The 26,330-nt window shown below is 40.3% G+C and overlaps 7 protein-coding genes across 9 annotated transcripts; 1 reads left to right on the top strand and 6 right to left on the bottom strand.

Moving 5' to 3' along the window:
* The first annotated feature begins 5,236 nt into the window (after nucleotides 1-5,236).
* On the top strand, nucleotides 5,237-7,541 carry LOC108046706 (elongation of very long chain fatty acids protein 4-like). Its single transcript, XM_017126560.2, has 4 exons — nucleotides 5,237-5,693; nucleotides 6,169-6,331; nucleotides 6,892-7,063; nucleotides 7,120-7,541. The coding sequence occupies exons 1-4, from the start codon at nucleotides 5,533-5,535 to the stop codon at nucleotides 7,419-7,421; spliced, it is 798 nt and encodes a 265-aa protein (XP_016982049.1). The 5' UTR covers nucleotides 5,237-5,532; the 3' UTR covers nucleotides 7,422-7,541.
* Nucleotides 7,542-7,563: 22 nt separating this feature from the next.
* Nucleotides 7,564-8,170, bottom strand: LOC108046708. Its single transcript, XM_017126561.2, has 2 exons — nucleotides 7,862-8,170; nucleotides 7,564-7,805 (listed from the first exon to the last, which is right to left on the bottom strand). Exons 1-2 carry the CDS (start codon nucleotides 8,121-8,123, stop codon nucleotides 7,564-7,566), a joined length of 504 nt encoding a protein of 167 aa, XP_016982050.1. The 5' UTR covers nucleotides 8,124-8,170.
* Nucleotides 8,171-8,505: 335 nt separating this feature from the next.
* LOC108046729 (nucleobindin-2) lies at nucleotides 8,506-11,577 on the bottom strand. The gene is made up of 2 exons (XM_017126591.2): nucleotides 11,184-11,577; nucleotides 8,506-10,297 (listed from the first exon to the last, which is right to left on the bottom strand). The coding sequence occupies exons 1-2, from the start codon at nucleotides 11,433-11,435 to the stop codon at nucleotides 8,810-8,812; spliced, it is 1,740 nt and encodes a 579-aa protein (XP_016982080.1). The 5' UTR covers nucleotides 11,436-11,577; the 3' UTR covers nucleotides 8,506-8,809.
* Nucleotides 11,578-11,885: 308 nt separating this feature from the next.
* Nucleotides 11,886-13,948, bottom strand: LOC108046730 (probable ATP-dependent RNA helicase DDX52). Its single transcript, XM_017126592.2, has 3 exons — nucleotides 13,855-13,948; nucleotides 12,432-13,801; nucleotides 11,886-12,371 (listed from the first exon to the last, which is right to left on the bottom strand). The coding sequence occupies exons 1-3, from the start codon at nucleotides 13,915-13,917 to the stop codon at nucleotides 12,035-12,037; spliced, it is 1,770 nt and encodes a 589-aa protein (XP_016982081.1). The 5' UTR covers nucleotides 13,918-13,948; the 3' UTR covers nucleotides 11,886-12,034.
* A 297-nt stretch (nucleotides 13,949-14,245) lies between these two features.
* On the bottom strand, nucleotides 14,246-16,282 carry LOC108046705. The gene is made up of 2 exons (XM_017126559.2): nucleotides 15,712-16,282; nucleotides 14,246-15,167 (listed from the first exon to the last, which is right to left on the bottom strand). Exons 1-2 carry the CDS (start codon nucleotides 16,039-16,041, stop codon nucleotides 14,268-14,270), a joined length of 1,230 nt encoding a protein of 409 aa, XP_016982048.1. The 5' UTR covers nucleotides 16,042-16,282; the 3' UTR covers nucleotides 14,246-14,267.
* Nucleotides 16,283-16,506: 224 nt separating this feature from the next.
* Nucleotides 16,507-19,304, bottom strand: LOC108046704 (arylsulfatase B). The gene is made up of 5 exons (XM_017126558.2): nucleotides 19,119-19,304; nucleotides 18,899-19,058; nucleotides 18,061-18,549; nucleotides 16,821-17,717; nucleotides 16,507-16,752 (listed from the first exon to the last, which is right to left on the bottom strand). Exons 1-5 carry the CDS (start codon nucleotides 19,233-19,235, stop codon nucleotides 16,715-16,717), a joined length of 1,701 nt encoding a protein of 566 aa, XP_016982047.1. The 5' UTR covers nucleotides 19,236-19,304; the 3' UTR covers nucleotides 16,507-16,714.
* An 868-nt stretch (nucleotides 19,305-20,172) lies between these two features.
* Nucleotides 20,173-25,565, bottom strand: LOC108046702 (battenin). Of its 3 annotated transcripts, none has more exons than XM_017126556.2 (6): nucleotides 25,501-25,565; nucleotides 21,888-22,105; nucleotides 21,642-21,772; nucleotides 21,303-21,461; nucleotides 20,902-21,241; nucleotides 20,173-20,844 (listed from the first exon to the last, which is right to left on the bottom strand). In XM_017126556.2, exons 2-6 carry the CDS (start codon nucleotides 22,089-22,091, stop codon nucleotides 20,410-20,412), a joined length of 1,269 nt encoding a protein of 422 aa, XP_016982045.2. In that variant the 5' UTR covers nucleotides 22,092-22,105; nucleotides 25,501-25,565; the 3' UTR covers nucleotides 20,173-20,409. The 3 variants fall into 3 exon arrangements, with proteins under 3 accessions (XP_016982045.2, XP_016982046.2, XP_016982044.2); XM_017126557.2 differs by having other exon boundaries at nucleotides 25,497-25,515; XM_017126555.2 differs by lacking the exon at nucleotides 25,501-25,565 and adding an exon at nucleotides 24,262-24,387.
* Between the last annotated feature and the right edge of the window lie 765 nt (nucleotides 25,566-26,330).

Genomic DNA, 26,330 nt, shown 5'->3' with positions numbered 1-26,330 from the left:
GGCCACTTTAATTACAGCCTTGAGGTGTCAATGGCTGAGATTAATCAGTTTAATGGCACTCTCTGTGTTCTGGCATATTTCAGCGGAATAAAGTCATTAAAATGCAATTAAAAATTGCGGGTAAGCTGCCTTGCCTTTTCCTCACTAAAACGTGTTTGTGAAATTTCTTAGCTCAATTTAATTAATTTAGCTCAGAGCAAAGGCAAGGGATAAAAGGCCAGGGGGTTCTTGTGGTTGTATACTAACTTTGTTTAGCTTAAAGTAATTAACATACATCGTTTTGCTAGAGGAGCTGTTTCTTGTTTCTGCTTTCCAGTTACTAGGGTGAAAGTAAACTAATTGTTGATTGGATAAACATTTATTTCCGTTACTTGAACGAAGCAAGAAAGTGAATTAATTACCGATTGCAGAATTTCAATTCAAGTGCCATTCATTTAATCAATTTAATTATGCACTGCATTTAAGTGCGTACGGTTAATTGGTAAGTGGAATTTATGCTATAGTTAAACATATTTATTTTCATTCAACAGTAATCGAAGCGTTTTATTTAGAATACTTAATCAAAACAATGTTTAAATTCCTTCAAACAAATGTTTACACTAGAGGTCTTATTCTTCAAACTACCCTTAAGAACACAAAACTTGGACTACTTCAAAAACGTCTTAAAGAAACCATGTAATAATTGACCAGTCTGCAGATATATACTTAAACTTTTTTAATCAAATTTTCCTATTTTTGTTTGTGCACACGAGAATATAGGTAGCCAAAACAATTTTTTAATATTTAACATATACTTCGATTGTAAGATTAAATTAATTTAAAGACTTCTGATTCCTTACAGATATTCCCAACAAATCAGCACATATAAAAACTTTGATGAACCCATCAACTGCTAAATAGACTATCAAACCTTGGTGACAAAATGGTAGACCATTAATTTCACGTGATTCAATAATACCCTTGAGATTCCCCAAATGCATTCGATACTCAGCCGAGCAGATGACATTATCCTATAACATTTGTCCTTATCCCATCCCCTCTTCTTATTCCACTTCCGATCTAAACGAACCAAGGCCATGACAAATGTATTGCAAGTAACGCGTTTCAAGGCGATGCGCCAACGTGGCGTATGGGTAATGGCAGAAACAGAGTCAACTCAACCAACGGACAAATAAAATATGTTGCACACATTGCCACGCGCAGTTGCACCTGCTAAAGAAAACAATATGTAAGGAGACAAATGACTCGTATAAGGGAAGTGAAAGTTCCCTTTTATACAATTTATTTGCAGGATTAAAATTACAATGCAAAGTCATTACCCTACATTAAAGATTATGTTTAAGGTTTATTTTAATCACACATATTTGATTTTAATAAAATTATTTGAATACCAAATTTTAAACAATCTTTATTTGGGATCACTTGAAATCTAAGTTAAGCTTGGGAAATAAATTTTAATTTAAAATAAATATTAAGTCAATTAAGACAGGAATGGGTAAATATAATGAAGGCCAAAAGCCACTGCTATCTGCATCATCGAAACCAACATGATTTTTCCTATCAGAAACCGAAACCAATTGCGCTTCAATCTAAAAAAAGCCCGAAGAAGGAAAACCATTGAAAAGCCAAGGTATTTTACCAATCAAACCCACAATTCCTCATGCTTCTGCGAACATCGGGAAACAGTTTGCCACATTCCCATTGAGCCGGAAATGTGCAGGAAATGCGAGTAAACACAAAAAGCGATTCAAGTCGACAGTGGACATCCACAGGACAGCAAGTCCGAGGAAAAGTCACTGGGTCAGGTCATTCGCATTCAATAATCCCCCGCAAACAGCAACAAGAAAATCACAATGCAATAACAAACCAAAGAGTGCACTGCAAAAAAATATATGATATTAAAACATTTTTCCAATATATTTAAGGGCAAACAAAATAATTTTAATATTTAATAGTTTTCAGTAAATAAGTAATTTATAAGAGTTTAATTTAGTTTAATTTTTCAGATACATTTTTTTTAATCTTTACCCCACAATTTTACATACTGAAATATGATTCATAATTGCGTTTTTGTTGTTAAGTTACTTTTGAAAACCTTTTTTATATTTATGAAATATAGAAATATGTCAATCTTTTTTTTCAGTTGCACAAACTTCCAAAGAAAAGTGGGAAAATTGAGTAAAACGGAGGAAAGCACAACCCTCGGTGGCAGCTTGACTTTCTTGATGCTATTTCCCTTTTGTCACTGACATCAATTGCTCTCCGCTGTCAATACACGAATATTGGTATAATGATGCGGCCAGTGCAATGTCCATTGGGTAAAAACATCTCTGCGATGCAAAATAAAAGAAAATAATAATAATCATTTGTATTCGTGTATGACAATTCTGTTGTCTGCCCGGTTATAAGCTGCTTTAAATTTAATTGTTTTTTAAAGATCGCGAAGCATTTCTTTTTGATTGCGAAATTATTCGTTGTTATTGAGAGAGTTTTTTTAAGGAAATTTTGTGTTGCCTGTTTTGTTTGTTTTATTTATTCCCGACGTCAGTGTCGAATTTGTATAATGAATAGCTTTTGAATATAATAGAATAGCCTTTTATTTGTTAAAAGATTCCCTTTTCAAATTTGTATTCTCATGAAATCGTTCATTCAACTTTTCAACTTTGACCCGTTGACCACATTTACATATGCATACTTATGAGAGTCCAGCGGGGTCAAAGATGACATAAACTGCAGCGAACCGCCATGAATTCGTCATGCAGGCGAATGCTGCTGACAATGGGACCCTGTTATCCCTTCTGTGGCCAGACTGCACTGAGAAAAACTTTATTTGTAATTCGTTTTAGTTTAATATAATTTCATTTTCATACTACGTTTCAAAATAAATTGGATTTGATATTAAAAAGCTCAATCGTAAAAGAGTTTGCAAAATCATTATTATTTGTTCTTTGATTATGATTATTTTGTTTTCATAATTTGTACCACAATCTTTGGTAAAATGGTAATTTAGTATTTCTCAGTTTAAGTGTCTGACCAGCATTTGTCTAGTCCAATGTGCAGCATCAAGTTGGGGGCACAAAACTGTAATCTATTTAATAAACCACATGATCCACTCGGGGCGACGATGTCAGCACGATGAACTGCCGGAGGTGGAACTGTGTACCCCCACACCTCTCGGGAACTCTCTACACCCAAACATCACTCCACAAAAATAAATTATTCAGCCCTGTGAACGCTTGAATGGATCGGTATTCGCAAATACCATCAACCATCCATCTCTCATATGTATTTGCCATCGGACAAAAACTTCGTTTACATTTTGGAGTCACACAGGCTACTGCATTGACAGAGGTGAAATTGTTTTCGAGATGGCTGCGATTATACCGTTGGTTATAAACCCATAAGAAAAAGTGTAATTATATATATTATATATACTATATACAATTTATAAAGATTTTATTATATAATACTAATCATAAATTTATTTAAAAAGTTTTTAACATGTTTCTTTAATCGTGCGGATATTAAATGAACAAGAGAAAATGAGGCCTTTAAGAATTACATATTTATTATATTTAAAAAAACCTTTTTGCGAATATTTTAATCTTCAGATTAAAGAAACCGATAGTAGATTATGACAATCACACTAACTCAATTATACGGTTTCGTAAGCACACACATTCCAGGGGTCAGAGGGATATAGGATGTATACATGGGAAGGATACACGAAATAGGAAGGGAAGACTGAGGGGCGAAGGACACGCGTAGCCGCAGGACATCATGGCATATGTGCAGCCTCCCGATGATGGGCAAAGCTAAGCGGTTAACCGCAGGAGAGGAGGCGATTGTGCCCCATGCGAAGTGTGCACCCCAATACCGGGACTGAAACCATTTCGAGGCTGAATTGTGACATTATTTTAATGAAAATTGACTCTTGATTCGGAGGGCGGCATTCCCTAACCACTCCCCAAAATCCAATGATTGAGCCCATAAAATGGTTCCGACTGCTGCCGCTGTGGTCAACTTACGATACAATTGCGCTTTACGACTGCCGGAACAAGGGTTACGAAATAATAATAATGCAAACATCAAATGGAGGAACTGGATGTGGATGTGGCGGAGTGTGCGGAGTGTGCGGATGCGGAGCTCAACCCTTTGGACGCAGCTGCTCCGACGGCATCCAAAATGTAAACAGCAGCGCCAGGAACACAAAGTGCCCTAGGTGCAAACACGTACTGCAATTCAAATAAAGAAAACAATAATAGAAAATGGAGTTGAAGCCGGAGACATGGAAGGACGAAAGCCAGAGAAAAGCGCAAACATCTACCAGCGCTGAGGGCTTACAACTGGACCCAGAGTGGCTAACTCTATTGAAACTTAAATACCCTTCTTTCAATAATAATATGGATAATTAAGTTTTCTTTATAGGCAATATTCTAAGCTAATAGTTATTGGTGGAAAGTCAAAAGCCACCCGAAAAAAGGGGTTCTTTAACATATGTTTTCAAAATATAGATACCATATATAAAACACACTTAAGTTATATTTTTATTCTGTTTTAAAATTTGAACGGATCCCCTATATTTAGGATGCTTAGATAATATTTGTATTTTTAGGCTGGTTAAAATACCTTTCGCTCACACAGTTTTTGGAGGCTGCTGCACTTACTCGAAACGTCTTCGTAAAATGTTTTCTTTTCGTTTTTGGCTTTCAGCCTCATTCCCTTCTCCCGGATTTTCCGATTTTCCTTCCCACCCATCAACCTGCCATTCCCATCACCATCAGCAAACCGTTCTCACGTTGCACACTTTATTGTGCTTTCCAATTGTTTTTCTTGTTATTTTTGCTCCTGCAATTGCACTTTTCAATATTGATGATAGGGCGCCACAAAAGATATATGTATGTAACTATATTTAACGCTTCATTGATTAAGAGGCAATCGAGAAATGAATGCATCTGCTTAATCAAGATACAAATGGAGTTGAAATTAATGTGAAACCGACAACAAAGGATTGTGTTGGCTGAATTTGAAGTGCTCTGACCATAAAGAACGATAAATGTTGAATGTACTTTAAATAGGAGAGTCATAATTTCTCTCAGCTTAGAATATAAAATAATTTTTTTTACATGTTACAGACTTGCTCAAAGACACAGTTTTCTATGTTTTAACTTTTTCATTATCCGGTATGAAAGAACTCTGATTTATATATTACGTAGGTAAATGCAATTTTTGCACATTACCTTACATTAGTGAACGGATTCTGAGATGTTTGTTATTTAATGGCTGTTATATACCACTAAAAACTGACCCAAGAAATAAAGTATTGACCTTGGACACCAGCTGAGATGCAGTCACAAAACGCTAATTGAAAGTCTTAAAGGTAAACCCCGGACCTGCCCCAACACTTAGGTATGCTCCAGCGACACCTAATTAAAAAATTAACGGATTTGGGATACAATTCGTATATAAGAGCTGAAAGTCGTGTGCCCTGGTTAGACAGTCGCATCTGGGAGTTCCTAAAGCACATATTCGATGGTGTCCGATGAAAATAGTACGAAAATTGGCAGCTACTCGTTTCCATTTGCGGACGAGCGGACACGGACATGGCCGCTGGTGGAATCGCCTTGGAATGTACCAGCCCTGCTGACCCTCTATCTGCTGATGGTGCGCTACGGGCCCAAGTGGGCAGCCAGGTGAGGTCAGGTCATCCATCCATCCAACAAGCCATTTCAAACGCCCACTGGCATCAAGGACATACACGAAAAAAATTATTATGAAATGATAGGACATTTTCGTATCAATCGACATGTAAAAAATATAAAAAAATGCTTTTGAGAGTATCAAGGGATTTATCATAAATAAAATGATTAAATTTATAATCTGACCATGTAGTTTTTACTACTGGTTTAGAAGAAGGTTTATCTTTTAATTCCACTTCATTGGCACACTTTTTTTATTGCCACCTCAGCACCGGTAATCGAATCAAGTATTTTTGAATAATTTTTAAGTCTCAAATTTTTTTTGGTATTTTTTTGGATTGTATTAAAGTCTTAACTACTTTTACATTTTAAGTTATTCACTCATTAAAAAGACACGAACAACATATAAGTATATACATTTATAAGCTGGAAAAATCAATTTTGAATCTGTTTTTTTATCTGTGCACAGGTACAAGCCGCTGCAGCTGCGAGTGCCATTGTTCTGTCACAGTTTGGCCATGGGCCTCCTGAATGCCCACATTTGCCTGGAGCTCTTCACGGCGACGCGGGCCCTCGACTATAGCTTCAGCTGTCAGCCGTGTCGGGTGAGCTATAGCCCACATGAAATGCGTGTAAGTTGGTCCCGAAAAAAAAATTGGGAAAATTGTGAACTTTTAAAGGCGGAGATTTAAATACCCTTGCAGTAGAAATTCCAAATAGTACTGGCCTGCGTATCTGATTCAGATTTGATTTCATTTTTTCAGTACCAATTACTAAAATCAGATTTAAACTATTAAACAGAAAAATAATAATTTTAAGAATTGAAACAACTAATATGTGCACCAATTTTTGTATTTTGTGAAATATTAAATTAATTCTTTTAAGCTTTATTACAGTTGAGTTTCTTGGCCTCAAAAATACTGGCTTTCATTAATTATTTAGAAGTAGCTGCCAGTTGCTATAATTTTAATTAGCACCTGTAACAAAGGTGGACCAAACCATTTTCTTGTATATAGGACAGTTATAAATAAATTGAATCAATAATTTTATGACATGAGATTTATGAAAAACAAAAGATAGTGCTCTTGTTCAAATTACTGATCAGATATGATATACTCTCTGCAAGGGTATGAAATGCCCGCAGACCGGCTGACAGAATCAAATTGAGAGAGGGTCCCTTTTTGTAAAACAGATTGCCACGGCCCTTTGGTGGTTCTACATCTCAAAAATACTGGAATTCGCCGACACGGCCTTCTTCATCCTGCGCCATAAGTGGACGCAGCTGAGCTTCCTGCATGTGTACCACCATAGCACCATGTTGATCTTGTGCTGGGTCTTCGTCAAGTGGAAGCCGACGGGTTCTAGTAAGTATTATGTTTCTTTAAAGCGTTAAAATCGTTACCCTTATTTTTCGTACCAGCTTTTGTTCCGGCCATGATGAACTCCTTCGTGCACGTCATTATGTACGGCTATTATGCGCTGAGTGTCCTGGGCCCACGGATACAGAAGTACCTGTGGTGGAAGCGTTACTTGACTGGCCTCCAGCTGCTGCAGTTCACCATCGGCTTGCTCTGGGCATCGCAGCTGGTTATCCGGGGCTGCGAGTACGGAACATGGATTAGTTTCGCTGGAGGCGCCTACATGCTGCCGTTCCTGTTTCTCTTCGGCAGATTCTATGCCCAAAATTACAGGGTATCGGCGGATACCAAGAAAGTTACGTAAGCTAAATCAGGGAGCCCAACTGCACGGGGAAATAAAAATATCATGTTTGGAGTAAATTGTCGCTTTAAAAGGAATAAAGCGAGAATAATAAAACAAACAATTTTTTTAATTTACTAAAAACGTATGTATATTTAAGAACTAGCTATATGCTGCACAAAAAATATCCAACCGTAATAAGAAGAGAGCTGGCGTAGAGTTCGCTTGGTCCCGAATTTCCAAGATCCCTCTTTAAGGGAATCTTGCACGGGCAACCCACGTTCTTTCCAAGAGCAGAAGGAGATCGGCAAATCTCACAACTCGTTTCCGCGTCGTACTTAGGAACTATAATTTGACAACCAAGTTCTGGTGACCAAACGCAGATAAAATGAAAATCTCCATCTTCAGCTGTAAAATGATTGGATAAGTCAATAAGAGTTCCTGCTGGCCATAGCCCTAAATACCCTCAATGGTCATGCCGGATGGTATGCATACGTTTAAGTCATCTGTCAGCGGATTGGATGGATTGGAGTCTCTCAAAAACTTAGTCGGCAATTTTCGATATGATAGTGCCCTATGAAATCCTGATTCACCTTCAATAAGGCAATGCTCCTTATTATCCTCCGTGCAGTCTCTACACATTGTCTTAGCTTTATCAAACGTGGCACAGATGGTGAAAAGGCTTAGAGCGAGAATAATAAAACAAAATTTGTATATACTCGACATTTTTGAAGAAATAAATTGTTGTGTATGACAAAATTAATATACACACATTTTATAAATATTATGTGACAATTATTTCAAGCACTACTTTTTAAATAAACATTTTTTTTAGCAATTTCTCGGATAAGTCTCGAAGTAAATTTTTAATATAAATTAAATAAAATCAAAAATTCATCGAAGATTTTTGACTTTAAAGTATCCCAAGTCCGCAAAAAACATATTCAAATTTGAATAAACTATTTAAAAAGTCCTGAAACTGCTAGTCAAAATAGGTTTCTTTGAAGAACATTTTTTTTACCTTCTGATACTTATGATACTCACTTTAGTTTGCCTTGTAGCCAACGGTCTAAAACAACAGGTATGCTAAAATGTATAGGCAAAGATGTTTAGTTTTACTGCATTTATTATGTATCTGGTATTTAATGCATAAACTCATATGTACAAAAAATTCGTTAAAAAAATACATCGCGCAAATGCAGAACTACGATAGGCGAGAACAAAGTACAAAAAGATAGAAGTTTACAATTTTAAAAGAAATAAATTTTTCATTGTAAATGTTCTACATAACCATAGTGAGATATATTGATTTTAATTAGCTATTTCAGTCCAATCACATTGTGTTCTCGTTACCAAAGGTTTGTAATGCCTTGCTTGCATGGCCTTAATAAAATGCGGCAGCAAAGGAATGTTTAATGTTGCTGATTTGCCTGATTTGCTGTTTCCTGATGTTGTTTTTGTTGCTGCTGAACTGGCAGCTGTTGATTTTGGGCTGGTGGAGGACTCTGATTGTGAACTTGTTGCTGCTGCTGCTGTTGCACAGGTTGTTGTTGCTGTTGCACAGGCTGCTGTTGCTGTTGCACAGGTTGCTGTTGCTGTTGCACAGGCTGCTGTTGTTGTTGAACAGGTTGCTGTTGTTGTTGCAAAGGTTGCTGTTGTTGCTGTTGTAAAGGTTGCTGCTGTTGTTGTTGCAAAGGTTGCTGCTGTTGTTGCTGCAAAGGTTGCTGCTGTTGCACAGGTTGCTGTTGCTGATGCACGGGTTGCTGCTGCTGATAAACGGGCTGCTGTTGGTATACAGGCTGCTGTTGCTGCGGAATCTGTCCAGCGTGCTGGTACACCTGATTGGGATGCAGCTGCACCGGTTGATGTCCGTACTGCTGCTGCTGGTATTGCTGGGCGTACTGCTGTTGTTGCTGTGCGTATTGCTGTTGCTGTTGTGCGTGTACCTGGTCAGGTTGCTGGTAATGCAGTTGTCCGCCTGCCGGTGGCGGCTGCTGGTACGCTACGCCTCCAGGTGGTGGAGCAGGGTAGTAACCCTGCGGCATGTTCGGATGCGGCGCAAGCTGGCCGGCGGCGATCATGCGCTGCACCTCCTCCTGGCGACGGCGCTCGTACTCCAGGTACTCGTCGTGCGTGTACTGTGGCTGGCGGTCGATCGTCTCCCACTCAGGGTCCTTTTGGAACTCTTCCTTGGTGGTCTGCACCATGAACTCTTCGATGCTGATCAAACCATCGTGGTTGGTGTCGGTCTCCTGGAAGTAGTGCTCGCGCATTCGCTCCATTTCCTCGGCTCGCTCCCTCATGTCGTCCTCGGGCAAATCGCTCTGGTAGACCTTGTCCAGTTCCTTGACAAACAATGCCTTGACTTCCGCCTCGTCCCAGTAGCCATTACTGTCAACATCGTGAATAGAGAAGAAAGTCTTCGGTTCGAAGTCATTTTTGTCCATGTGGTCCTGTTTCTCCCACACATCCTCCAGTTGGGCCTTGTTTCCCGGGTGGTGGAGTTTCTCGTGATCCTTGTGCTTCTGCTCCTTCTCCTTGACCTCGGATTCGAACTTCTTGCGCGACTCCTCGTCCATCTCCTTTTTCTGCGCCTCCCGCTCGAATTCCTTCTGCATTTCGTACTCCTTGAAATCGCCCCGCCGCTTGCGATCCGCCTCGGCCAAGTCATCGGAGGTCTTCTGGATCAGCTTGCGCAGATCCTCGATCTCGAAGGTGTGCTCGTTGTCGTGGTCCAGATGCTGCGACACCTTCAGGTGTTTCCGGTCAATGTCGTTGGAGAGCTCGTAGGCCTGGTTAGCCAATTCTCGCAGACGCTCCACTTCGCGACGTTTGATCTCGTCCAGCTTGGTGCGAACATGGTGATTCACGTAGTCCAGTTCCTGTGCGATCTTGCCACTCTGCAAAATGAGACGGTGGAACATGAATTATATTATTATAAGGACATACAAAATCTAGAAACTCATATTGTAATATCACATCTTTTGTTAGCTTGCATTTATCGCCATCAAATTTTCTTCAGTTTTAATGCAAAGCCAAATCCCGTATAAAATCCAATAATCTAAATAATATCTAAGATCTAAGATTTAAATGGTGCGAAAATGTTAGCTGCCAATATGTATTAAGTCTAAAGTGGTAAGAAATTTCGTTTGCTCGGTGTTTGAAGCAATATTTAACTACAACAGGAATGAACGGAACAAATGCACTTTACGTGTTAAATACAAGGTTAATGAACATGACATAAGGCGATCCGCAGAACTATATGGAACGTAATTTGCGAGGTGTTCGTGAAATCTGTGAACAATATCCAATTGCTTTAGTTTTTAGATCTGTAGAAGAAAAATTGTACTTCTAATTCACTTTTTACTTTAAGACCAAATACACAAATTCAGCTTAAAACCTTGAAGTTACTCACAAACGGCTTTATATGATATTTTTACAGGGTTACAGATTTAAACAAAGAAAATTTACTTTTCCGAAAGTTTTTCACGGATCACAAAAGGGTTTTTATCCTTAAAATGTTCGCTTTCCAGTTATTCCAATATAATCTACGAGTAACTGCCCTTGGATTACCAAACAAAGGGGTGCCAAATGTAGCCGTGGCTATACATATCTAATAAATCGAATATGAACATCATTCGGCGGTTGGTTTTAAGTCCATCAAGTTTCCTACTTTCTACTTCCTGTCTATTATATGTATACGCAATACCTATGATAAAATTAATATTTTCTCCAGACGTGGATGACTATACGTTTCGAGTTTCCAAAAATACCCGATCTTCTCACCCGAATATCGGCCTCCGGAGCCTTGTCCAGCTTCTTCCGGAACTCAGGATCGGCCTCGAGGGCCTCGACCACCTCCCGAAGATAGCGCTCGTACTCCAAAGCCGTTTCCACGTCCGCGGTGGCCGGAGTGGAGGAATCCGACTCCTTGTGATCGCTCTTCTTGTTCTGCGTCACGGGCAGGGCAACAACCGTGGAGATCGAGGCGGAAATCGCAATCAGAGCCAATCCCAGCAGGGCCACGTTCTGCGCCATGGCTCCAAGTGTGTGATTATGGCGAGTACTTCCCAGTTTTGTCTAACACAAAACGACAGCTGTGCAAATATCCCCACAAAAAACAAATATTCTGAAGAATATATTCTGACGTGTCGGAGATGTTGTTGATCAGCGTGACCGTACTGCACTAACAAGATATTAATTGTATTTATAAAAAAAATACCTAAAGAAACGGGAAACATACTGTCAATATACCACTCCTCCTACCAAAGACGCAAACCACGTACCGACCAAAATTAAAACAGTGAAAATTCAACAATAAGTTGACTGTTTTCAAATGATTTTTATCGTTTACTTTTACGATTTATTTTAAAATAAAAAATTAATAATCAAATATTACAAGATCGTTTTGAAAATTTGTTGATATTTGAATTTGAAATTTAGCCCAAGAACACTTTTTTTTAAGATTAATATTATTAAGTTCAGCAGTTCGTATTTTAAAAACTATTATTATTATTAAAATATTATGCAATATTCTTTGTAACGGTTTTTAACTATAATTTGCAGATTTGTTGGAGAAAATAAAAAAGTTTTTTCTTTCTCATTTAAGCGTACGTAATTTATAATTTGTTTTAAAATTACACCTTTTCTTTTCTTGTTTTTGACGCTTTTCCTTTCCTTTTATCGACAGCCTTGAGGTCAACCTTGATTTTTCCCAACTTCTTTTGCTTCGGCTTTAAATCTTTTTCTTTGCCTTGACGCTTTTTAATAATTTTTTCCGTCTTTTCGACTTTTTTCAGTTTTGCGGACTTGTGGATCTCGTCGCTTTTTGTCTCCGGGCGGATCTTGGTCGATATGTCCTCGCGATCTAGAGGTTTCTTGGCCCGTATTTTGGCCTCCGATTTTTTAACCTTTTTCATTTGTAACATATACTCCGGAACGGTCCCTCCAGAGTTCTTAATTATAACCGCAATGCTAATTAAAAATAAATTTTGGTTAGATGAAGTCTTATAACCTTGTTTTGTAACTCTTTACCTTCTTAAATTGGCTGTGTCTTCCTGTGTGAAGAATGTTATGGCCCGTCCTGGGCGTCCTGCTCGTCCAGTCCTTCCTATTCGATGGATATACGAGATGGTGGTGGGCGGAAAGTCGTAGTTGATCACCAGATTGACGCCCTTGAAGTCAATGCCTCGGCCCATGAGCTCCGTACAGATAAGCACCCAAATGCTGCCCTCGCGGAAGGCTCTCACGCAATTGTCACGCTGATGCTGGCTCCGTTCGGCATGAATCACGTCCACGTTGATTCCGTCGTAGAGCAGCTCCTCGAACAGCTGCTTGGCGCGCTCCTTGCTCTGCACGAAAACGAGCACCGGCGGCTGGAGACCCTGGCGAACCAAATCTCGCATGGCCACCAGTTTGCCGCCCTCGGATCCCACGAACAGCAGTTCCTGCTGCACCGACTCCGTGGCACTGTTTTGCACTCCAATGGTGATGCGCACCAGGTTCTTAAGGTGACGTAGAGCCCATTTCGCCACTGGGACCGTGTAGGTGGCACTGAAAAAGGCTACGCACTTGGTTGGAAGGGAGCAGGCGGCGTAAATGTCATCCAGCTGCTCTTTGAAGTTGTTTTGGCCCTCTTCCATCAAGCGATCCGCCTCGTCCAGAACAAACCATTCGACTTGCGACAAATCCAGCAGCGGTGGTTCCTGCTGCAGAAGAAATCTCACGCGGTTCGGGGTGGAGACCAATATGTCGTAGCGCTGTTTGCATTCGGTGCCGTGTTTCTGCTTTGCCTCGCTCACCTTGCTGATGAAGTGGGTACGCAGGCCCGTTTCGCGAGTGAGTTCGGCACATTCCCGGTAGATTTGCTGGGCCAACTCGCGGGTGGGGGCCAAGACCAAGGCCCTCAGACCGCTGGTTTTGTGGGCCCTCAGCCCATCGATGATGGGCGTTAGGAAGGCCAACGTTTTTCCGGATCCAGTAGGCGCACAAGCCATTAGAGCTCGTCGCTGGAGGAGCACGGGCAGTGCCTGCATCTGGATGGGCGTAGGCTGATCGAAGTTGCGGGCCAGCAGGTTCTGCTGCAGACGGGGCAGCAGCTTGAAGTCCCTGGTCAGTGCCTCAAAACTGGCCACTGGTGGGGGAATCCTCTTGCCCAGCGCACTGATGCCGAACTGCTTCCTGGTCTCATTCGCCTGATCGGCGACCTTTTGCAGCTCTAACTCTTTGGCGGAGGGTGCCTTCCCCTCCTTGGGCTTCTTGCGTTTGGGTTCAGTGGTGGATTCTCCAGCCAGCAGGCGAAATTCTGTGGAGTCCTGGTCATCTTCCTTTGACTTTTTACTTTTTACCGGCTCCTCTTTCTTGGAAATCTTGGGCTGCAACTGTGGTTTGGTGGGTTGCTCCTTCTGCAATGTTGTTAATTAGCATGTGGACAACACCTTCTTGAGTAGTCACTCACCTTGGACTTCTTGGTAAAGCGTACGCCCGCCGTAATAAGTTTAAATATATCATGCTCATCCATGTTTCTAAAAACAACGCACGTGCATTTGTTTTGATTCGGGTGCAGAGCTGCCAGATCTATCAACTTTTATAGTTAACAGAGGGCTGGCTGACAAATTGAATTTTAAGTTTACAGAGTGCTGTTACAAGAAACCGCATATTAACCCTATAAAGGCTTACTTGGGAAATTATAACAGCATAACATTTTTTAATATTTTAGACACCTTTGCTAATCAGTTTTGATACTCTACATATACGATTTATCTGTTCCGCATTCTTACAAACCGAATTTTAGATTAATTCGAAATTATAGGCTAAATGCAAATATACCCCAAAAAGAGTAAGCAATATTCAGTTGAAACGTTGGCGTCTTTATTCCCCCGGCTCGATGGCCACCAGTTCGTCTAGAAGCTCCACCCTTCGCTGCAGTCCCTTGGAGTCCTTCTCGCTGCCCCTGATGCCCTCAGGAAGTCCGCCCCAGCTAAAGGAGCTCGGTCCAGTATCCTCCAGTCCGTCATCCTGGTACTCCTCGCAGAGATTGTGCATCGCACAAATGCTCTCCACGATGAGTCGCACCTCGTTCAGATCCCGGGCCTCCAGGGCGTACAGGGTGTTGAAACGTCGAGCCAAGGTGTCCAGGACCTGCTCCGCCAGTTGAAAGGCGGGACGCAGCAGTTCGTTGAACACCGCATCCTTGCGGAAGCATTCGGCTTCGATGGGCCGCATCAAGTAGGATTTAAGTGGGAAGACCCCGTTTCCAATGAGATAGGTGCCCGCCGGCATGGTCCTTGGATTCAGGGCCAAGGTCTGACCAATGGGCGAGTCCTCGAAGCTGTACTCCATGGCCAGTTCCACATAGCAGTCGACGATCTTCCGCTCCGCGTTGCAGATCAGCTGCAGCACCACCGGCACCTCGGCGTGCTCCGATTCCAGAAAGACGTCCAGCCGCCTCAGAGTTATGATGCCGAATAGTTCCCGGAAGCACCGTAGTTGCTCCAGTTTCTGGTAGCCCTGCAGGGTGCTCCGCTGGGCCGCCAGCGAATTGGGCCACTTGATGAAGCTCTCGTAGTTGTCGGAGATGCAGTGCCAGAATCCGCGCACCACCTGCTGGCAGAGGGCCCATGGCAGCCGGAACTTCCGGGCGATCTCCTCGAAGTGCTCGTCCGTGGACAGTCTCCACATGGCCAGTGAGAGCATCGTCTGCGCCGGAGGAGTCGGATAGCCGGGCAGCGCAACTCCGCTCAGGGTTTCCTCCAGTGTTTGCTGGATTTTCTACAGAATATATTTAAGAATACAGTGTTTTGATAGCTTTAGGTTAACAACTTCTATAACTCCTGCAACCATCTGCCACCAAAACAAGTTTCAGTTAGCAGAGGTGTAGTATAGACTATTTGTAAGTTTAAAAAGTCTGATTATACTCTAAAAATTTAAAATCTTTTATACGTCATTGACAAACTTATGTTCAATTTACGATCCAAGGAGTTGATAAAGTTGTTAGATTTGGGGATCTTGCTGATACCGTATTTAGTTTTTAACTTGAAATTACGTAAAAGTTATTATAATGGAATTAATAAACGTTTTCTATAACATGACTCATAATGACACAAAGCAATAAAGTAAACATAACATACTCACTTCTTTTTAGTTCTTTACTTTAAGTGAGCAATGTAATTGGATCCGAAGTGAAATGAACTTTTTTAACTTGTATGATAGTAGTACCTATTTATGTAGTTTTAAAAAAAGGACAGCCAAATCAGCAGATCAAATAACCTTTTATAGATCTTTAAAGCACGGAGGAACCACATCCAAAACTCACCAGGAATGTGAGCTTGCGCATGTGCAGGTAGGACTCAAACTGGGCATCCGTGTACCGGTGCAGGAGGTTGAGTTCTGAGTGGACCCACTCCAGCTTGGGCAGCTTGATGTCCTGTTTCCGGTCCTCCGGCTCCTGCAGCATCCTTCGTTTCCGGTTGACGGCCAACGACCGTTTCCTCTGCATCAGGGCAAAGATCTCCGCCTCATCGTCGTCCTCGTCGAAGGACAACAGTGGATAACTGCCGGGAATAATGTTCACCGGTGGCTGGTCAATGAGCAGGTCCTTGGTGATTATGGAGGCAATGTTGGCCAGCACAGCACGTTCCTCCATGACGAGTCCTCTTCGGATTCAGGTTCAAGTTAAGATTCTGGTTTATATCCTGTCACCCAGTTTAATCAACCCCCTTTTTTGGTGTGTGTGTATGACTCGTCAGCTGTTCGGAGTCCCTTTCCAGGGTGGAAAAATGGTCTTATTGTAAGCATAAAAATAATTATTAATTATTAAATTTTTGGATTAAAACCAACGATAAAAATCAAACTCTCTTTTCTTAAAACCCTTTCATTTGAAAATTAAAAATATGTTAATTTGACTAACATTCCATGTTGCAGTAAAAACAATGTTGCCAGATAGAGATTTATTGGCCAACAGATTTTTGAGCACTACTTTGCGTTAACAGTGATGTTAGATGTGGACAGACAAAACAGTTATTTTCAAAATAATATATTTTACAGATTTATAAAAATATAGTAAAAATATTTACTAAAATCAAACAATTTTTTAAGCAAGAGTTTTTAAAAGCTAACACTGGTGATTCGCAGACACTTTTCATAAGTATCAACTAATGCGACCAGAAATTCAGCACCGTATTGACGTCCTGGAACCTAACTTTATAAAATTAGATTTATTTATGAATATGTGCTTGCAGCTGCAAAGATAAAGCTAATTTTGTTCGAATTTCACTTTCCAATTTAATCCATCCTTTCATCCTTCTGTTTTGAATTGATTAACAGGGTACACCTTGGTAATCGCATTCTAAAGGGACTACAAAATATGTGGATATAATATCGTATTAATATAAGTTATAACATATAATAATGTAAGTAACTTACCTAATTTGGGCTTCTGCACTTCGAAGGTCTCCCAGGCGCAGGTATGCCACGTGGGATTGGCTTCCGCCATACTGGCCCGATTTCCCGGAGTCGAAGCACTTGCTCTCAATTCCCGAATGCGTCTTTGCAGGGCGGCTAAAACATCGGAGTGCCTGGCGGAGTAGACCAGATTGTTCTGCTCACAGGGATCCGTCTCAGTGTCGTACAGACACTCCTCCACCAGGGGATTACATGACCTTTGGAGATCCCCACAATGCACGGTAGCCGATTGCCGGATTGTCGAGATTCTCCGTTGCGTCAGACGCCTTAAATCGTAGCGGGAAAGGGCCCTTGAAGTAGCGGAATTGCGCACCGTCACCGGATAACTACTCTCGCGGGGATCCAGATTGTCCAGTTCCCGGTAGGTAAGCACCGAGTCGTATTGCCCGGCGGAAGTGGTACCATTCACGTACTTCCACTGGCCCAGTTGGATGGCACTCACTCTCCATTCGTCATCCAAAATGTGCAGGATCTCTCGAGGAACATGGGGAGCATCCGCCGATCCCGCCAACTGGGGCCACAGATCAATCCCGTCTAGTTTTAGGGAGCCATCCAACTCAATGCCCGCCGCATGGGACAGGGTGGGCAACCAGTCGGCCACGTAGATGGGCTGGCTGAAGATGGAGCCCCGTGCCTGCAGTTGGGAACTCCAAATGGCACCGGCCACCCGCACTCCGCCCTCCCACGGAGTATTCTTCTGACCACGGAGCGGAAAATTCGATCCCGTATTCGCAAACATACCCACCGATGGGGCTCCGTTGTCCGAGTAGAAGATCACTATACTGTTCTCCAGTTGATCCGTAGCGGCCAGAGTGCTGATTATACGTCCAACGCTCTGGTCTAGTTTGGAAACCATTGCTAGGGATTAGATAAATTCTAGGGTAAGTCATGTTACAACCATTTATAAATCTTTTAAAAATATGTTATAAGTTATCAATTACATGTATAGTTTAAACAATTTGGAATTATTAAGCTAATGGGGTTACAAAGTCATATTAACTTTCACATAATAAATCCATATTAATACTTTAATGAGCTTTTCATTCAATAAGTTACTTTTAATTTGACTTATTATTTCTTTAAATTGAATTATTAGAACTTTTTGGATAACAGGCGTAATATTATAAATATTTATTTGCCAATATTTTATACAAATTATAAAAAGAACGGCTTCCGCGTTTGTTAAGAGTAAAGTACTTACCTGCAAATTTCCTCCTGTTGGGATCTCTGATGTAGGAAAACTTTCGTATCTCCTCCTCGGGAGCCTGCAGAGGATCATCCTCGTTGGCCGTGTGGGTAGCCAGATGGCTGAGCATCAGGAAAAGGGGTTGTTCCTTATCGGCATGCTCTTTGATCAGTCGTTCCGCCTCGGTGGTTAGCAAATCGGTGACGTAAACCCCTCGATCTCGGCACTCCAGTTCCATGTTCCGCCGAAAATCGTATCCCAGACTGTAATTGGCTATCGGCATTTTCGATCTTCTTTGGTAATAGTCTATATAGGCGCCCCAATAACCAAAGTGGTAGTCAAAGCCCCGCTGGGTGGGTGTGTATTCCGGCCGGGAGAAGCCCAGGTGCCACTTTCCCACCAAATTGGTGGAGTAGCCCGCAGTTTTTAAGATTTCCGGCAATAAAGTGGCGTTGAGGGTCAGGGCCCAAGGCTCTTCGTTGCTGATCACAAAGTGCTGGGTGCCTAAGGTAAGCAGTTGATTTATTTATAATTTATGTAATAAAATATGGGAAATTTTGCATGCACCACTTATAAAAGTGACTCAAAGTAACATTAATAAGTAAATATTACGTCGGCTTATTACATGTATTCTTTGGAATTTTCTTCCTTCATTTGTCTCAATTTCTAACCTTGAACTTGCAATATTTTGAAAGTCACCCAGGATAACTACTTTTCAAACTCTAATTATGTAAATATGTAAAGATTTGATAATGTCTAAGATGTCAAAAAAATTTATAGTACTTTCTCAGTTTAGAGGCTGTAAAGCTTTTGTGATTTTAGTCGGACAATTTCAATGACGATTAGTACTTACCCGTGTGTATTGGATATCGTCCGCTAAGTAGTGCTCCTCGGGAGGGAGTACACATCGCCGGGGCGTAAAGTCGATCCAGCAGACGACCGTGATAGGCCAAGGCATCGATGTTGGGAGTTAGAAACTCCCGGCCACCTCGAAAGCTCACATCATCGAAGCCCTGAAATTTTTTTGTTTGTTTTAGAAATGAGTTGATTTATGGCCGCGAAACTAGTTCCACCATGTCATCGGCCATTATAATGATTATGTTGGGTCGCCGTGGTGCAGCAGCAGCAGCCTCATCCGACTTCACCCGTTGGAGGCAGAGTAAAAGCAGAAACGTTGATAAGGCCCACATTTTGGTTACTCAATTTCCGATTTGGACAAACACGTATTATTATTGTTCGACTGCCGCGTTCCGCTTGGCACGGCGGCTCCCGATCGACTGAAACCGCGAGGTCCACGTAACATCTCGCCTCGACTCGGTTTGGGTCTCGATCTCCCAATCTGTCTCCGCCATCATCGCCATCTCACTCCCAGATTCGGTCTCGCTCCGCTGTTCGATTCGGCATCGATCAAACCAAATTAGCAGCCTCAATCCACTTGATATAATTACTGCGCACCTCCAACAAAAGCAAACACAATAATTATAACAGCAAGTGTAAAAACGTAAATTTTAAGTGGATTTTTGTTGGAGACAGTTGAATAAACCTCAAACAAGTGGGGCAAATTCTATCACGGGTCGGTATAAATATCAAGGCGGATTAGTCATGATCAGTTTTATCAGAATAAACTAAGAATGACATTGGCAATGGAAAACATTCAAACAGCAACCATTTTGATTGAAAAGCCGGTCCTGAGCATTTGAGAAACCCCGAGTGTCAATAATTTTATTGTGGAAATTATAAAATGTATTCCATAAATATCAATATTTTCCATAAACCATCTTTGGATTTTTATCTCTTGAGACATTTAGAGTATCCAATAGTAAAGAAAGAAATTGATTGTGGAAATGTATTCCAGAGTTTTTAAAAGTAAAACAATAATTTCAAGACAAAGTTCTGATACTAAGTTTTATTCATACTCAGGGTAAGTAACCTATATAGGAATAGTAAAAGATCCCTTTACCCTGATATGATTTTTCAACAACAAACGAATTTTCAATTTATTCAAATATCTAGGATAGATCTAATAGATCTGAATACCACCAAACCTCTTATTTAATAATATTAACAAAACAAACGTTATATGTACAATACATGCCGTTTGGATACGACATGCAACAAAACAACGAATTACTTTAGTGCAAAAAGTTTTTGCTCTTTCTTTTTATTAAACTAAATCTTAAAGAGTAGTCGAACAGATGCATACTAACTATATAACCATCCATCTGGCTCCTGGGAGTCCAGAAATCCAGTGATTTATACTATAGGGACACTCACATACACACTATATTAGCTACACTCGCACACAGTAAAGGCATAACCTGATCCTGATCATGATCCCGTTCCCGATCACCACCTCGATCGCGATCACCAGACAAGGCTCCGCGCCGCCGCCGGCAGACCGCAGATGGCATTGTGGACGGGAATGGCTAGGAATCCGGCGAGGGCGATGCCGTAGGAGTCCGACTGGACCACCATGGCCATGGCGAACTGCTGCCGCTCCGGCGATATCTCCTTGGACATCCGATAGAAGGTGTTCACGTAGGCCCCGCCGCCCAGGAGTCCTTCCCACAGGACAATGACGAACACGATCCAGATGCTGGGCGTGTACCACCAGATGACCTCGGTGAGGAAGTAGACCACGTTCACGAACTGGAAGACGGACATTAGCCAGATCTTGTCCAGCTGGAAGAGGTTGACCGAGGAGCGCGAGATGAAGACACCGATTTGATAGTCCACGTTCAGCCAGCGATACTGCGAGTCCTTGTCCAGGAAAATGTCCTCGAAGTAGACCAGCTCGAACTGGAAGATTGGTTTATATTATTATGGAATTTTTGTTAATTTGTATTTTTAACATACCAAGCCCTGATTGATGAAGTACTCGAAGAAATACACCAAGCAAAGTGGCAGCATGTACTTGATCAGGTGTTTGATATAGAAGAACTTCTCCTTGAAACCGACTAGCGGCTTCTCATCGGTGATCAGGACTTCTGTGGACTCAACCGTGGTAACCGGCAGAATATCGACCTGCGGACGACGAAGCAGCAGCCAAAAGGCGAATGCCTCAATCACCGGAAAGATCAGCATAATCAGCATGGTGTCTCTGGGACTGAAGTCTAGGGATCTCAAACTGGCATAGCTCAAGGAACCGATGACTCCCGCTCCTCCAGTTCCGGATGACCAAGTGGATATCACATTTCTAAAGGAAAAATAATAAGTTGGGGAGATTATTTCGGGTTAATTTCCTTAGACAAACTCACTTGTTGTATCGCGAGGAATAGGCCAGAAAAGTAGTCTCTCCGATTCCGCTGCTAGCAGAAGTGATGATCACTCCCAACAGGGCCATCCATTCGGCATTTGCAAATCCAACTAGGAGAAACCCAGCTGCAGAAAAGGCAACCGCGAGGGCTATGCGAAAACTGGGAAAACGAAAGAATATTTATTTTCAATCTACATCCACATTTAAAAAAATTAGTAACATTATTATCCGAATTTCTATGAAACACATTCTTATAAAAAACAATCATAAAAAAGTAAATGACACACTTTTAATGCCAATGGGATTGGTTATTTTAAGTGGTTAGTTTGACTATACTTACTTGACCCAAAAAGGAAAGAAGGGCATCAGCATCTTGACAAACAATGAGGGAAGGACATCGGCCAGCAAAATGGCGCCTGTTGATACCAAATGGCAATTTCTTCCAGAAGAGCTCTCTTCTGTTTCATCATTCTGTATCGAAACAATATTTTGGATTATGTTATAAGATTGTCTTTGCAGAGAAATTTAATTTTGAAATTAAATTAAGATATTGGGTATTTGCTCTAAGTGTTTTTTTTTTCCTCACCGGATTAAACTGTTTGATGATATCGTGGGCAGCACTCAGCATCACCACATATCCGTAGTTGTTGCAAAGACCGAGGATCCAGTAGGAAGTCAGATCCCTCCATACTCCCCGATCTTTTCGAGAACTGTGTGAGGTATTCACAGGACTGACCACCACTTGAGAACCTTGATCGGCCTCGGCTTCCTGCTGCTTGCTCGCCGTCATTTTGAACCGGCCAACTAAAAAGAGGAAAATATTTTAATTATTTCCACTTGACCAATACAAAATTATCCATATGTTTATATTAAATTTTCATATTAAATACAAAATTATCCATATGTTTATATTAAATTTTCATATTAAATAAGATTTAGTTATTAATAAAAATCAGTTTGGCAAAAGCTTTTTATCTCTTAAAAAAATTAGAACCGCTTTTCGCTCTTTGAAAAAAAATGCACTCTGCTTGAGTTGTATTTCAATAAATAAATTATTTTTCACGCTTTTTTGAACTTGAAAAAATTATCGGTTTGGGAACTGCAAGAACGTGCAAACAAATGCTGAATTATATACCTGTTCGGTATATTGTAATTAAGTTAATTGAACTCTTTACGAGTAAAGGCGATCCTAACCAATGTGATGTCCTTTTTTATTGAATAATCTACACCATTTTACTTAAACAACAACTTACAACATTTTCTTTATAGGCAAAAGCTTTTTGAACTCTTAAATAACGATAATGCTTTTCTCTCTTTACAAACATTGCACTCTTTAGTTTGTATTTATTTATTGTGAACTAGTATTTGGCTAAATCGAAATTGTTTAATTTGTAAAGCTGAGCATGTGCGTCGGTGGTCTTGAACTTGACAAAATATGATCACTAGGGGAAGTCGCTAAAATAAGTTTCGTGGAAAATACGTGCAATTAATGCTAAATAGTATACATATTGTATTGAAGGTAGTAAAAGACAGCTGTTTAGCTGAAACTCAGGGTTTGACGGGTTAAAAGCCTAGTTATTTACATATATTTAAGTGCCTTGCGGCTTATTTTCACAGCACTTTTATTATAGTACTCATCTATTTGAATTTGTAATAAACAAGCAATATGAGTATATAAATAAAAATTTACATACAATGTAAATACTGTTCTATAAATCATTAATTGAAGCAAAAGAGGGAAATTAACTTTGTGGGACACTACCGAATATCATTTGGTATACATATATAGAGAAACAGTTTTTTGGCAATGATTTGTGCAGTGCAAAGTGCAGATTATTCGATTTGTTTACATCCGACAGAACTTGTGTCTCATGACTAAGTGAAGAGGAAGTAGGGACAATAAAAAATGGGAAACTATTCCGGTCAAAGCAGATATAGACCATCCTACTTATTCCCATATCACTTAACTAATTTATATTAACGCCCCTTACTGACACCTTTAATTATCCAAACCATTTGAGTTGACCTTGCCATTGTGTGAAATAAGCTAAGTACAAATCAAATTAAAAAATCAACAATTAGCAGCGAGTGCCGTTACCCAACAAAGGTTTAACAAACCAACTGGCAAGTAATTAAAACAATTTAACTGGCGGATTCGATTAGTTCGTGCTGAAATATATTAAGTTCAGGCAACCGCAATAGCTTCTTAGCCGTCTTGCATTTTGTTAGCAACTGACTCATCCACAAGATTCACTCGATCCAATTGCGAAGTTATGAAGTTGATGACCCACTTTGGAGTGCACTTTCTTATCCAATTACATTTGCTTTGTATCCAAAAAATTTGATACCCACCGAAATGTATTTCGAAATATCGACGGTAAATTGAGAATGATAGATGAACTTTTGCATGTCTTGCCTTGGACTTCAAAATAATAGCACAGCAAAAATTTGTGTCGATTCCCTTTCTTCGATGATCTTTTTTTAAATAACTGTTTTGCATGACTGGATATCATTATTTTGGTTAAATTTATTATTTTTTTACTTTCCATTTAAGAGAGTTATTGAGCTCTAATGTTTGCACTTATTAAAAAAAACACATTTAGAATACTTATATTTCTCATTTTTAATAAAAAGAGTTAGCGATCTTTTCTACTTAAAAAAAAACAATTTAAATTATTATTGTTTTAAGTAATACAAAATGTTCATTTTAAATAGCTTTTCTCTGTATCTATGTTTCTTAAAAGAAAAATCGCTTTAAGCCCAAAAAGTTTTTTATTAAACAAAAATACTAAAATGTCCTACTAATTAGAAATGAAGGAGGATGTCGTTCAAAATATTCATAAACTTTTATTTTTAAATTTTAAATTAAATTCGAAGAGTTATATTATTTTTTTAATTTTTGAAAACGCTTTTGAAACAACTGATCTCAAATTTTTGAGCACTTGAGAGTAGAGTCTTACATTCCTGGCACTATTTCCCGGCTATTTGGTTGTGAGAGTTCCGAGAATTATTGATAACAACGGCAACGACGACGTTTCGCGCTTCGAGGCGGCCAATGAGTGACTGAACCCTCCGAACGGAACGAGAACCAATAACAATCGGCGACAACAATAAAGCCAAGCGACTGGGACCCAAAGTGCGGGGTATCACGCGAGTTGCCAGCGGCAGCATAAAAAACTAAAACAATTGCAGATGCAACAAGTGCCAAAGTGCCGATCAGGCAGGTTGATATACGTAGATCGGCAGCAGGTAACACACATTACACATAAAATTTAATTCAATTCAATTCATTTCGATTCGATTGAGAAAAGCGGGGGAGTTGAGGTCGGTCAGCGAACGTCACGTTTTTCAGGTTGGCAAGTGCCTTTAATTGAAGTTAATACACTTATCAAGAGTAAGGAGATTACGATAAGATGTTTGAACCTTGTGAATGTTTATGGTGGGAAATTCGTATGAATCGTTCTTAACATTCGTTGATCCCGAGCAATCTGAAATCGAACTTGTATCGATTAGATTATCGAGATATTGTGTCACAAAAGATAACGATTCTATAAAGTGATCTTAAAGATTATTTATTATTTCTAGCCCTTGATTTTAGTTAAGTGTATTTTAAAACTCGTCTCTTAAATCTGTTAACACTTGTTGTTAGCTATTGTTAATGAAAAGTCAAAGCTCGTTTTAATTGCATTTTATTTTAAGTTAGGCAGCTTTAATGCGGATACCGTAGCTGTTGGCTTAATTGCTAGGTTTTGTATTACTGATATAAGCACTAATCGTTCGGTTAACGCCTATGGTTTTACTATCGAAGCACGTGGCGTATGCGTAATCTCAAAAAATTCTTAATGGTACAAAAACACCTGTTTTAAGGGCTAAGAAAAGCGTTTAAAAAAAATGTTGAATGAATTTAAAATTAAGTTAAATAACAACACGGCTAATTTGTTTCCATACTGTTTACACAAATTAACAATATAAAGGTTATTTAACTCAACACAATACGGTTCAGTTATGCAAACGGAATTTACCCGTCTAACTGGAAATACATGCTAATTTTAGAATAATTTATTTAACCCCGCAATGAAACGGAAATCTGTACACTTTTCGAGACACTTTCTATGGAAAGATGGCAATAAATTTGAGATAAAATGCAATAAACTGTTTCGCCCCCCGAGTGAATAACAAACAATAAAAGCCGTACATACACTGTCGAAGTATTTCCGGCTGCGACTTAAACCGCTCGAGCAATGAAAACCTACTGAGGACTTGTCGAATACGGGCCTAGATTACGGCCGTACAGACTGCAATCGACATTATCATTATCGTTAAGTGGGCAACAGATTAAATTACAGATAAGACGTTCACAGCATTGGGCCATATAAATCTTAAGATATCACTCGGCAACGGCATTTCTCGTATATGACAGGCTCTGGCCAACAGAAAGGGTAATCAAACCATTGCACTGATGAAGTTGCGAAGTGATGGCCATAAACTTGCTCTCTCTTTATCTTTGGCAGTACACTTAAATCTAATTATCGGACCTTGCCGAGAGTGCGGGCCATAATAAATTCAAGGGGTTCGGGGTTAACTTTACCAAAAAATATTAAACGGTATGCCGTTTAAATTAAATCCGTTTCGCGCTCATTTAGCACGTACGGAAACCGCCAAAACCAATTTCACACCGCAGCCGCAAAGCAGGGAACACTTTTTTACATTGCCTCTGGGTTATACATTGCATTTCAAAATAAAACTTGTTGTTGACAAATTGCAAAATAAAGTGGTTGAGGCTGGCTGCTGGTGGGAAAAAGGGAAACCCGTGTTCACTGTTGTAAATAATTCACAATTGGCTGTCAATTTCGAGTCACTCCAAAGTTGTCCTCCCTGCAAAGGGAAAGTATCCCTTTATGGGGCAAACTATGGCCCATGAGACGGCCTGTTGACAGCAAGATTGAGCTGACAAATTGTTAAGGCAATTTATTATAGTAATGTGTAGAGGGATTCCGGAACGCCAGTGACTGCTGTTTGGCAAACATTT

The sequence above is a fragment of the Drosophila rhopaloa genome, unplaced genomic scaffold, assembly GCF_018152115.1.
Source record: "Drosophila rhopaloa isolate 14029-0021.01 unplaced genomic scaffold, ASM1815211v1 contig_150, whole genome shotgun sequence".
Taxonomy (NCBI): Eukaryota; Metazoa; Arthropoda; class Insecta; order Diptera; family Drosophilidae; genus Drosophila; species Drosophila rhopaloa.
The sequence above is the reverse complement of the archived record's forward strand: the minus strand, read 5'-3'. Positions and strand labels throughout refer to the sequence as shown.

Bases quoted from the DNA above. Each gene is read 5' to 3' on its own strand.
- LOC108046706 (XM_017126560.2), top strand. From the start codon at position 5,533: ATGGTGTCCGATGAAAATAGTACGAAAATTGGCAGCTACTCGTTTCCA. The intron at 5,694-6,168 runs GTGAGGTCAGGT...ATCTGTGCACAG, and splicing joins GGGCCCAAGTGGGCAGCCAG to GTACAAGCCGCTGCAGCTGC. The intron at 6,332-6,891 runs GTAAGTTGGTCC...TTTGTAAAACAG, and splicing joins ATAGCCCACATGAAATGCGT to ATTGCCACGGCCCTTTGGTG.
- LOC108046708 (XM_017126561.2), bottom strand. From the start codon at position 8,123: ATGTCGAGTATATACAAATTTTGTTTTATTATTCTCGCTCTAAGCCTT. The intron at 7,806-7,861 runs GTATTTAGGGCT...ATCATTTTACAG, and splicing joins ATCCGGCATGACCATTGAGG to CTGAAGATGGAGATTTTCAT.
- LOC108046729 (XM_017126591.2), bottom strand. From the start codon at position 11,435: ATGGCGCAGAACGTGGCCCTGCTGGGATTGGCTCTGATTGCGATTTCC. The intron at 10,298-11,183 runs GTGAGAAGATCG...CTCATTTTGCAG, and splicing joins CTCCGGAGGCCGATATTCGG to AGTGGCAAGATCGCACAGGA.
- LOC108046730 (XM_017126592.2), bottom strand. From the start codon at position 13,917: ATGGATGAGCATGATATATTTAAACTTATTACGGCGGGCGTACGCTTT. The intron at 13,802-13,854 runs GTGAGTGACTAC...ACAACATTGCAG, and splicing joins GCTTTACCAAGAAGTCCAAG to AAGGAGCAACCCACCAAACC. The intron at 12,372-12,431 runs GTAAAGAGTTAC...ATTTTTAATTAG, and splicing joins GACACAGCCAATTTAAGAAG to CATTGCGGTTATAATTAAGA.
- LOC108046705 (XM_017126559.2), bottom strand. From the start codon at position 16,041: ATGGAGGAACGTGCTGTGCTGGCCAACATTGCCTCCATAATCACCAAG. The intron at 15,168-15,711 runs GTGAGTTTTGGA...TATATTCTGTAG, and splicing joins TGCGCAAGCTCACATTCCTG to AAAATCCAGCAAACACTGGA.
- LOC108046704 (XM_017126558.2), bottom strand. From the start codon at position 19,235: ATGTGGGCCTTATCAACGTTTCTGCTTTTACTCTGCCTCCAACGGGTG. The intron at 18,550-18,898 runs GTAAGTACTAAT...TGCTTACCTTAG, and splicing joins ACGATATCCAATACACACGG to GCACCCAGCACTTTGTGATC. The intron at 17,718-18,060 runs GTAAGTACTTTA...TCTAATCCCTAG, and splicing joins CAACAGGAGGAAATTTGCAG to CAATGGTTTCCAAACTAGAC.
- LOC108046702 (XM_017126556.2), bottom strand. From the start codon at position 22,091: ATGACGGCGAGCAAGCAGCAGGAAGCCGAGGCCGATCAAGGTTCTCAA. The intron at 21,242-21,302 runs GTGAGTTTGTCT...TTTTTCCTTTAG, and splicing joins TATTCCTCGCGATACAACAA to AAATGTGATATCCACTTGGT. The intron at 20,845-20,901 runs GTATGTTAAAAA...CCAATCTTCCAG, and splicing joins ACTTCATCAATCAGGGCTTG to TTCGAGCTGGTCTACTTCGA.